The sequence below is a fragment of the Triticum dicoccoides genome, chromosome 7B (assembly GCF_002162155.2).
Source record: "Triticum dicoccoides isolate Atlit2015 ecotype Zavitan chromosome 7B, WEW_v2.0, whole genome shotgun sequence".
Lineage (NCBI taxonomy): Eukaryota > Viridiplantae > Streptophyta > Magnoliopsida > Poales > Poaceae > Triticum > Triticum dicoccoides.
In genome coordinates, this window is record NC_041393.1 from 31980329 (window position 1) to 31992420 (window position 12092).

The 12092-nt window shown below is 43.6% G+C and overlaps 1 protein-coding gene across 1 annotated transcript; it reads right to left on the bottom strand.

The window, feature by feature from the left end:
- Positions 1–10249: 10249 nt before the first annotated feature.
- On the bottom strand, positions 10250–11120 carry LOC119342152 (protein DMP3-like). Its single transcript, XM_037613992.1, has one exon. The coding sequence runs from the start codon at positions 11107–11109 to the stop codon at positions 10402–10404; it is 708 nt and encodes a 235-aa protein (XP_037469889.1). The 5' UTR covers positions 11110–11120; the 3' UTR covers positions 10250–10401.
- Between the last annotated feature and the right edge of the window lie 972 nt (positions 11121–12092).

Below are 12092 nucleotides of genomic sequence, written 5' to 3' on the forward strand. Positions count from 1 at the left end.
AAACCATGCAATTGATTGCCTCAAATTCCTAAGAACCTAGGACCCCAACTCCCCAAGCTAATCCATGAATTCTCCGTTGTGTCAGCATCCGATGGATTTCTTCTGTTTTCTCATCCTAAGGCCCCTAGGCGGAGGGAGGCGAGCAGACGACACACCTCTCTGGAAGGAACGCAGGAGCAACAGCCCGCAATGTGTGACCCAGATCCATAGACAGCCCAAGCCATTGCTCGTTCATGTAATTTCAGGATCTTAATTATTTGGCCCTTGTCTATTTATTTCTGTTCTGATGTTTGATCTGCTTGATTCCTCTTTCTTGAATGATGTTGTCATGTAGATTATGCTGATTGCTTAAATTTGGATTATTACATGGCTGGAGCGCGGGATTTCTTCTAATTTACTCCAAGGTGAGGATTCAAGAATTCAGGTGTGCTTTATCCATTTTTTGAAACAATGTTGCCAAAAAATCATTTATCTTCTTGTAAGCAAAGAAAATGGGAGACATTGAGATCAGTTCATTGCATCGCAAAACTGTGCTATGCATAACTTTGTTTTTAGAAATACCACTGCCAAGAATTGAGAGGTATTAGGTGTCCATAATGTTCAAGAACAACAACGTGATGAAAACTTAGTTGAGAAAATTGTTGTAATTGAGGATTCTGCAAATTTGGGTGCCCATGAGAATGTTTAATACAGATAATCTAGAGGTATTATATGTGGAAGTATTTTTTTTCTATTATGGTGTATGGGCCGATCATTTGCAGTTCGCACAAGGCCCTCTAGAATGTCAAGGCCGGCCCTGCCTAATAGGACACTTGTATCCTATGTCTCTCATATACATCGGGGGTAGACACACGATGTAACCTATGTCAACATAATAGCACAGGCACGCGGGGGAGCCGGCGGTGTATGCCGGCGCCCGGGCGGCCGGAGGTGCGGTATTATAGCGGTGTCATGGGAAGGAGCGCCCGTAGTCATGCCCTGAAGATGTAGCCATGTGGGTGAACCTCGTTAACAAATCTCGGTGTCGTGCCTCGTGTGATTGCTTGATACTCGGTAGATAGACTGTAGCTTCGGATTAATTCTAACAGCGTGCACACACGTAATACATACAGAAGGTCGCTTTTAATTTCATCATTTGGTCCATGGTGTCCCGTCCCTAACTCTTTCTCATGCCCTGTCGTGCCGTTAATTCGGGCTTATTTGAGGCATGATAACAGAGAGACACGTGGCTGCTTAGGAAGAGAGAGGCAGGCCCGGTTAACGTGTCAGTATGTTCAGTACGTGTTCAATCAGTCTGCGAGGACCTGCTACTCCATCCATGACTTTACAATGTTCTTCCCCCTTCCAACGATCATTGAGATATGTAGCTAAACTTCTAAAGCAACTCTAGCCGACTCCCCAAAATGGATTCAAGGCACGTCGGAGGTCGTTGCTACCGATTCAAGGCACAGATTCGTGCCACGGAGCACAACCAACCCGAGCATGTGGCGGCGTGCCCCCTCTCCCACTCCTTCACCGACCTTCCACCGCCGAAGAGGAAGTGCCCCATGGCGGGCGGCCGTCGCCTTGGGGCACGTGGATTTTGGAACTAAAGACCGGGACAACAGCCAATGGTACTGGATTGTCTCCTTCTAGTAGGCGGAGCTGGCGGCAATGGCCTACGATGTGAGGGCGGTGAGCCTCTACGGCAGTCGTGTGAAGGTCAACTTCCCCCTTGGTAGCCGTGAGTTCCCGGAGTTCGCCGCCTCGACCTTCAAGTGGTAGCCAAGTCCGAAAAAATCCGAGTATCTCTTTTCAGCACGTGTTCAATCAGTCTGAAATGATACTCGGATTGGACAGAGTATGCATAGCCAAGGCTTTGCAATGTTCTTCGCCTTCCAACCACCATGATGACAAAAATTGTCTGATTTACACACAACCTTTACAGTGCTACTGTACTTGGAGGGGGGCTAAATTATCCAACGATTATCCACGCACGCACTCTGACTGCAAGTTGCTGAACTTGTCCATGCACGCTCTAAATAGAGGTTGAGTTTACTTACTTATAAAATCATCGCGAACTTTTCATGGACGTCGTCAAATGATTTTTCATGCATAGGAAGGATCTCACGCTTCCAGTGCAAGCCGTTGAATTAGTCCTTGCACGTGCATGCACACGTAATACACACAGAAGGTCGCTTTTTCATTCCATCATCTTGCGCCACTAGTAGAAAATACTAGTAAAAAATGGGTCTTTAGTCCCGGTTCTGAAACCAGGACAAAAGGGTCGGGACTAAAGGCCCCCCTAGTCCAGGTTGTGTTACGAATCGAGACTAAAGGTCCTTCACGTGACCGCTGTCTGTGTGTGGGTTGAAGAACCTTTAGTCCTGGTTCCCGGTTGGTGTTACCAACCGGGACTAAAAAAAATTATTTATTTTTTAAAAAATCGATTTATTAATTTTTTTGATTTGTTTAAACTTTTTAATTTTCAAATCTTTGAATTATTTGATAATTTAATCTGCTCTCCCTACTCCAACCCAAGCACACTTAACTTTCAGGTTCTATCTCCCCTAGTTTCGAAGTCTGCACTTGTTGTTTTCCTGAGTAAGCTATCAATCCTGTTAACCCTTAGGTCTTGATGTCACATGATTTAATTTTTTGAATTCCAAACAATTATTAAAATAAACAACAATGATTAACAAACAACAATGATAATTTAAAGACTCAAAAAATACATCAAAAAAGGGAAAATTTGCAAAAAAATCAAAAAATCTGATTTTTTTTCGAAAAAACCGAAATCATACAAAAAGTTCAAAATAAAATAAGTAATAATAATATTGGATTTCAATGAAAATAAAATATGTAATAATAATAATAATAATAATATATCATTTATTCATTTAATATCTTTAAATCTGTAAATCGAAATTCGACAAATAAATCCATTATTATCAGAAAAATGTGACCATGATGTCACATGCTTCCCCGATTGAGTTTGAAATTATTATTCTAAAAAACAATAATTATTTAGTAACACTAATATTTAGTGAATAAGTAGTTTGACCACTGTTTGACCACATTTCATTTTTTTAACTTATATTAACTGGAAAAAAATTGTGTGTTCAATATGAACCATTCAAAGCCACATCCTCAAATTTCAACCCTTTTTGACTCCATTTGCTATTTTTCATGCATTTAATGATTCTTTAATGCATTTAATTGGTCCATGGTGCCCCGTCCATTTCCGGATGAATGGAGTAACAACGCCGGCCCACAAACCGCCCACATACATCTGGATAACACTATCTGGACCGCGGAAGTCATCCAACACGGTCAATTAAAAATATTATAAGTTGTTTCATTCGTGTGGAAACTAAGTGTGCGAGACATATTAGGGGAATAAGGCCCCATCTTATTAGGGGAGGTGGGATTACCCACCTCCAATAAGCCGACGATGCCAGCCTTATGGGGGAGGCATCGGACAAGGATATCCAAAACATCAAATTCTTGCTTCTCTGTTTCCAAGATATGTCGGGGTTAACCGTCAACTACACTAAGAAAACAGAGAGTTGCTAATCCGCTTAACTGCCGGCTAGGGTCCTTCCTGACATCCTTTCTGGGTATGTTGATTAGTGATTAGAAATACCATAAGTTGTTCCATTCATGTGGCAAGTAAGTGTGTGGGGCTTATTAGGGGAATATGCCCCATCTTATTAGGACAGGTGGGAGTACCCACCTCTAATATGTCGATGATACCATCCTTATGTCAGAGGGATCGGACGAGGATATCCAAAACATCAAATTCCCACTTCTCTGTTTCCAAGAGATGTTGGGGTTAATCATCAACTTCACTAAGATTGAGGTAATGGTACTTGGGTATTCTGACATGGATAAACAGAGAATTGCTAATCGACTTTACTATCGTCTCGGGTCCTTCCTGACATCCTATCTAAATATGCTGATTAGTTATTCCAGGCTACTAGTAAAGGATCTTCACCTGGCAGTTACGAAAGTTCAACATAGGGTTGAGTCGCGGTAGGGAAGATGATTATCTAAAGAGGCCAGTGCAGTGCTCATTAATTATCTATGATCAGCCTACTTATGTACTTGACGGGATTCTATAGTCTTCATGTATCCCTTCACCACGATATTGCGAAGTATCAATTCTGGTTCTTCTGGGCGGGAAAGGGAGAATAGCAGAAATGCCATATGGTCAAATGGTCGGAAATTTGCAAACCCAAGGACCAAGGAGGTGTGGGAATAATTTCTTCCAAGCGGATGGATATCGCACTACTGTCTAAATGGGTTTGGCGGATTGCGGCCGGAGAAGGGGGCCTCTGGTTGGACATCATCCGCACAAAATATTCGGGTGGATAACCTCTCGCGTTTGCTCAGTGAGCTAGAGGATCCCAATCCTGGCAATCCTTAACCCAGTTGCTTTCGGTTCTATGAATTGGCTCCTCCATTACAGTGGGCACGGGAACTAGTACCCTTTTTCTGGTTGGACCGCTGGTCTAGCCAATTGTCCTTTGCCTCTAAGTTCCCAAATATCTTCAGTATATGTACGCTCCCTTACATATCTGTGGAAGGTGCCCTCGGGAGTCTCCGTAACCTAATCTTCCGACAAACATTTGGCCCGTTAGATAGGGACCAATGGGAGGAACTATTAGAGTTTGTGGCCCTTCACACACCTACCTTCGACCAGGATACCATGTATTGGCATCTCAAACCAAATGGTATTTTCTCATCTCGGTCCCTATATACATCCCTCGTGGCTACTCTAGGACCGGAAGAATTGAATCTCCTTTGGGAGATCAAATTACCTCTTAAAATTTGGATTTTCCTTTGGAAATAGGTTACTTACTCTCAGGAAATGAGGTGCTCAAGTGGAATGGCCTAGGTGATGGTCAATGCCCTCTATGTGAGGTTCCAGAAGATTCGAACCACATCTTCTTTACGTGCCTCTCAGCTTTGTTTCTATGGATCTACCTTTGCGAGGTGGTGGGTGGCAGGTGGTGCCATGACAACTGCCCAGACATGTTTCTGGAAGTATAGACCCTCCAACCTTCCATTCGTCCGACCCTATGGGTGATAGTTTGGGTGCTATCCTAGACATTATGGAATGTGCATAATAAAACTTGTGATTGAACATGTGATTCCACTTCCGGTGACTGGTGCTATTTACAAAATGTGCGGGTTTCTACAGCTACGCTTAGCAAGCGGCATGCTCGAGACACCATCAACAAGATCTCCACAGACCTCGCTCCATTGCTGCACATCTTGCTCCACCGCCTCCAGAGCCTGATTAGTTTCTTAGTTTTATTTCAGAGGGTGTTGTGTTGATCCCTCAACAAGACTTTATTATTTAGTGCTCTCTTGCTACTTGAACTCCTTCATTGTATGAATGTTGTTGTTGGCCATCACTTTATATTCTAAAGTAGGGGAAAACCCTTTTCTCATCAAAATCCATGTAAACATCAAAGTTGAATGTGTTGGTTACCTATGTCAATATTGTAGCCGAGTTAGACACCTTGAATGGTCATTGCCATCAAAGCCATCAAATTAAGTTGGGACTAGGGGACTGTAGCCCCCCCCCCCCCCACGCAACCACATTAAGTTGGTTCCGGTCAGCCACCTTGGTAATTGAGAAGACTAATAAAGGTGACTTCTTCAATAACATTGGAATTTAGGTTTGAAAACATCATCACTAACCTAGGTTCGCTGGAGGCTATCATTATCAGCGGCCACCTTGAGTCCACCCACATTGACCCTATAGATTGTCTACAATCACACATCCAACAGACCAAATGAACTGAGAAAATTGGACATGAGTCTAATGTAATATTTGAAGGGACTGATGTGACTTCAATAACATTGATGAATAACACATTGTTCCCTAGTGGTGAAAATGTCATGACGAGAATTTCCTTGGATGTTCAATCTTAACTCCATGAGCACCAAAATGGAACTAGTCATAGTGACATTTTCAAGGAGCGACACATATTTGTGTTGGCACCTTGAAATTTATTATCGCAAAATCAAGATTGAGTATCTCAATGATTTTTATCTTGAAATAAATAAGATGGTGTTTTAGTATTCTTATAGATTGATTGATGCAGTAGACTGAGCTAAACAAGGTGTTTGCAGTGATGTTCTAGGGAGAAGTCAATATAATCTACATGGAGTTGTGGCTACAAAAACACTCTTGTCGATAGTCACCTCACTCCAATGAGATAGTTGTCTGCTCGTTTGAAATTGGCATCACAACTACAGGCAAGAAGACATATGATAGTCTTGCAAGGAGAAAAAAGGGTATGTAAATATCACTATAGTTAAATCTTGGTCCTTTATTTAATAGGTAACATGCTATATGAGTTACTAATCTGTATCTAAATAGGAAAATGAATTTTTATTTATTTTTGACTCACGCGGTATTAGGGAAATTCTATCATATGTATATATTGTAAACTAAAAGCACAATACGGAAAAGGTGGTAATTATTTAAATAGTATGTGTTATATGTACTGAAGCAAAAACAGTTACTGAAAAAGTGTGGTGTCAAGCAAGAAGGGGTGGTGGCTAGAATCCCCTACCTCTAACTTAATGTGGTTAGGGAGGGGGGGGGCTATGGTCCCATAAACCTGACTTAATTAGTTGTTCAAGGCTATTGTTGAAGGTTATTTCTTTTATGTCGTCATCACACCAACATACCCAAGGCTTTCCTTCATATGGCCCAACCTTTTAATTGCCATCATGGCTACACTCTATTCATCAAAGAAACACTTCTTTAGAATACCCCTTGGCCCCCACAATGAAGTTCCTCTATGAATAACCCACCTCTTGACCCCTGCCACAGTGGTATCCACTTGACTCTGTTAGTCTAACGTAAGAAAATCTATCTACAAAAATTCCCTTTTAAGTGTCGGTTGTAGGACAGAGGGATGGACAGGTGAAAAAACCTTCAGATCCTATTTTTGCGGAGGGCCGATCCGACGATCTCCTCTCTCCTGACGGCAGTTGTGTGATCGGCAAAGCACAAGTGGCCATTCCCCATAGAGGGGGCGTGCCTGTACCGGCAGATGCTGCCAGCACACACCGACCGTGGAGTTTAACTCATTGATGGGGAGGCTCCTCATCATGAAGGAGATCCAGGGTTGACGCATTGAAGGCATCTTCAACCTTTATGGTGCATACAAATTTTATTTTGAGTATTTAAATCAGACCTACCTAAACCCATATTTGGTTTAACTACTCCAAATTTTTACTCATCATGTCGCTGCTTATTATACTCGGCTGCGACTCAATCCTAGGAATAAATTACCCTCCTCCCGCGCCGCCCCTCTCCCTTACTTGCATCGCATCACCACCGATGAAATCCACCTTGAACTAGTGGTGGTGCTGGGTATTCCTGGGAATTCCCTGGAATTCCGTACAAACTTCTTAAGTTGGTGCTCATTTTTCTGGTAGCCACTGCTAGTATTGAGAGGGTATTTCCCTTGATGAAATATGTGAAGAATTCGCTAAGAAACAAAATGGATGATGAATATTTGAAGAATTGCTTGGTTACATTTGTTAAGAGAAAATTCTTCAAGCAAGTGAAAGATGATGTCATCAATCTCTTCCAAAAAGGGGATCGTAAAGTCATATTATAATTTCCTTTGCTATTTGTAATCTTCCTTAATTGTTCGAGATATTGCCACAATGGTATTTTGCTACTTTTATCGATGTATGGTCATTGAGTCATGGATATTGCCATCTTATTGTACATTTGTTGTTCTATTTTATTGCTTTGGCCAAATTTTTTGACAGGAATACCAGTAGCAAATTCCTGGCTCCGCCACTGCCCTGCACACTCTCTCCCAGCCCCGCCGACACTTCCAATCGACCGATGCAACCTCGACTTCCACAAAAGGGCATGATCTAGCTGTCAGAGGTCGTCTCCACCAATTCGAAGCACGTATCCACTCCATGAGACGCAGCCAACCCGAGCATGCGGCGATACGTCCCCCTCCCACTCCTTCACCAACACTCCGCCGCCGAACATGAAGTACCACGGCATGCGACAACAGACGTGGGTGACATGGGTTTTAGAAATTAAGGACCAGGACACCGGCCAACGGTACTGGATCGTCTCCTTCAAGTAGACGGAGTTGGCAACAAGGGCCTATGAAGTGAAAGCGCTGAGCTACTACAACAATCGGGAAAGGATCAACTTCCACCTCGGCAGTCGCCAGGTCTTGGAGCTCGTCACCATCGACCTCTGAATGGTCTCCTGCCGAAGGGTAAGAGAGGTTTGGGAGGTCTTCTAGCGGCTCGAGGCGGCATGTGCCGATGATGAGTACATGGTCGAGATCTTCCGGAATCATTCAAAGCTTGACTCCAAGGAGCGTTGGCGGCTCGAGTTCTACAAGAAGGGGGTACTGACGATGTTGATGAGTCCGGTGGGGAGGCGAACCACCTTTGCTTCACGGACTCGGGCTTCGGGTCTGGACAACGACGACTCCGACCACTGTGTGGATTGGGAGAAGCTTGCGAATGAAGAAGATTAGGTTTTTTAATTAGGTTGTTATTTCGTTCACATTGATTAGTTTAAACTCGTGTTATGCAATGTAGTTTGAATCGAATTGTGGTATCTATGTTTAAAATCGTGTTATGCAATGTAGTTTTAATCGAATTGTGCTATCTAGATTTAAATTTGTGTGAAAAAGTTAGGAAGTTAAATTTAAGAGTTTGGCTAGGAACCATATCCTCTTAACTCCTCAAGTTTAAGGAGGCATATGAGGGCCTAAATCATAAGATTTCAGCTAGAGATGTTCTTAGCCGGGATGATGAATATTGTCTGATTTACAGTGCTCGCTACACAGCCTAGTTGAACTAGCCTGTCCATGCACGCACGCGCGTACAAAAGCGAAAAGGGGCCTTTTCTTTCCACTCTGAATAAGGGTTGAATTACCCTAAAAAAAGAATAAGGGTTGAATTTACAAATTTCAAACCACTGTTTCTGACTCTGATAAATAGGAGCTCACGTTTCCAGTGCAAGTCTTTGAATTAGTCCTTGCACGTGTGCACGTACTACATAGAGAAGGCCGCTTTTTATTCCATCCCTCTCCGGATGAATGGAGTAGTAATATTGAGAGGAAGATATATTGACCACAAGCACGAGCTCCAATCGGCCACGTCCATCGCTCTCTTTCTCATGCCCTGCCGTGCTGTTAATTCGCACTTACTTGACGCACGAGCGCGAATGTGTGATAACGAAGAAACACCGTGCCTGCTTGCAAACAACCGGATTATTCGTGCATAAAGTTTGCTTCGGTGCACCCTTAATTCCTTCTTCGATATCATTTGTAATCAAGTGGTTTCTCAAACAAAAAAAGAAGGGGCAAACACCTTTTCATCCAAGTGTACATGCGTATTGAGATTGCAGCTTGCCACCAAGGCATCTTCAATCTTACTCCATTCAACACTGAAAGCGATACACACCATGGACCAACGGTTGGAAACAAAAGCGACCTTTGGTAGTATGTATTTCTTGAAGCTTGATATCCTATTCGGAGTGCCAAACAATCCATTGACTTTGATGACTTTAATGGCATAATTCCTGGATATCAGCTAAACCAGCGTTGCAAACCCTGTTCAATCGTGGAATCCGAAGAGTTGTATGCACTTGGTTTTCTGTCCACCGAGGGAACCTCTTTGGAAGATTGGTGTAGCAAGAGTATTTTAACCACAATAAAGCTTGCATTTTACAATTGTTTTGCCAAAATATGTTTTACATGATGTGGAATGCGTGAAAGGAGCGGAACAACCGAATCTTCAACGAAACCACACTTGCGATTGTACTCGACATAGTTTATCTTGTAAAGGAAGATGTTGACGAAAGACGGTTAGCTCTCAATGGATACAGAGTTCATATTTTTTTTTCTTTTCTCTTATTATTTTCATGGTTCCATGTAATATTGTTGTACTCTTTTTTTTCTATGTCCCTATGTTGAAATGGGCAGAGCACCCGCCTTCCCCGCAAATTTGGAATGATTTTGGTAAATTCAAATAGTTCAGGCTTCGATATTTAGGAGTTTAGGTAGACTTTCAGCAAAGTTCATCAATTATTCTTTTTATACAAGAAGGTACATACATGCCTTTTCTCTCTAATTAAAAGATAAACATTACAACCGCAGCGAACAAGGGCATCTGCCCACACAAATGGTTTCATTAAATTTTCCATGAATAAATTAAGCAATACACAAGTATTTCCACAAAAAAATGTAATCACAAGTGACTCTACTCCTATATACGGCGATTACACTACATTTTTAAGTTAAAAAATAAGTGATCTAAACAATAAAGTTATAGTACTATATACGGTGATTTACGTTATAATCTAATCCATCTAACTGTTTGAAAACAAGATCGATCTAAACATCAAGTGAGCTTTTGGCGAGGAGTGGTGTCGCTGTAGCCGATGCCCTTCCTTTTTGTGGGGAAGATCATGAACACAAAACTGGACAGAAACGCGATGCCCAATGGCAGGTTCTTGAGAAGCTCCTGGGTGTTCATGCCAGCGTTGGGGAAGAAGCAGTTCTGCAGCCCCACGTCGCTGAAAGCCACGGTGAGGAACACCAAGGCCGTGAAGACGGCGCGCATGAAGTCCAGCGGCCGGATGCGAAGCCTCCGGAACTCAGCGGGAGTCCACTGCAGCTTCTCCTCTTCGTCCGAGAAGTTGAAGACGTTGAAACCACGCGGCGTGGCGATGCCATAGTAGAGCTTCTGGTCGCGGCCGAGGACGCTGTCGGTGAAGGAGAAGAGGACGCATGAGATGGTGAGGGCGAGGACCAGCGCCGAGGTGAGCCCCTGGTTGGAGGAGAAGCACTTGCCGTGGTTGGTGAAGGACGGGGACAGCGCCTGGTACGCCAGCACCGTGCCCGTCGGCAGCAGCTGCGCCAGGTTCGCGGCGCTCGACATGACCTTGTCCGTCGCGCTGGCTGCTGGTCCGGCAGCTGCTGCGGGTGCGGTGGTCGGGACGTCGCCGGCGTCCTTAGGCGTGGCCGGGGCAAGGCCGGCTGTCCCGCCGTTGGTGTGTGGACTTGGAGGCATCTGGATCACGGTGAAAGATGGAGAAGATGATGCCATGGTGTGGTCGATTAGAAATGTCCTAAGCTGTTCCATTCGTGTGGCAACGCAACGTTGGTCTTATATAGGCGAATCCTCATAGAATGGGTCCAAAGTTGGCTGCGTTGATTTGTCTGTTCCCATGTGGTGTGGCATGCTAGTTGAAGGCTTCCCATGTTGACTTCAACTTTTCTAGGCGTGGTGAGTCGTATCTACGTGTAGTATTGAATTTTCTACGTTTGCATCCCATTTTTTTCCCACGTACTGTACTCGGAACTCCCTCTAGATTTTCTTTGGTTAGCGTCCAGTAATAGCAACAAAAGGTCGTCGTCCGAAGGTGAGGAGAAGGAATTAATCAGTCTCAAGATCTGGGTATAGCCAGTAGTATGCACGGCCAGGGGAGAATCTGCCTGTCGTCAGTCCATCCAAGACTTTTCAGTGGAGGCGCAACTGGCTGGCCTTCCAACGCCCGTCGAGACCAACCTTTGGTTAGTTTAGCGGGGTGATGAGACTGCAGAATCTCGCTATATACCAACCGCAGAAATTTGTCAGACCTACCGTTCGTTCAACTGGGAATCGATGTACAAAAAGGGGGCCTTTTCACTTTTTTATAGGATCTGATGAATATGATCTCACGCTTCCAGAGCACGTAGTCGAATTAGTCCTAGAACGTGCGCACGTACGATCCACGTTCCGTTGGTCCACGGCCTGCCGTCCCTTTCGTGATGCATGGAGTTATAATAAGTAGTATTATTCTGAGAGGAATGAAGAAATAATATTGAAAAAAGACTGGACTAACTACCAATCAGTCGGTAGTTAGTAACAGATCCGGACGATTCCTTGAGCATCGAGATTGCGTATACGGGACCAACGATATAAAAAAGCAACAACAGCAGCATGCGGCATGCAAGGCGTTTTCTAATTCAATTCAAGTCATGCATGCATGCATGTAAAACAGAAATGATGACATCAGCAAAGATTCCAATGAATATCAAAATTCAAAA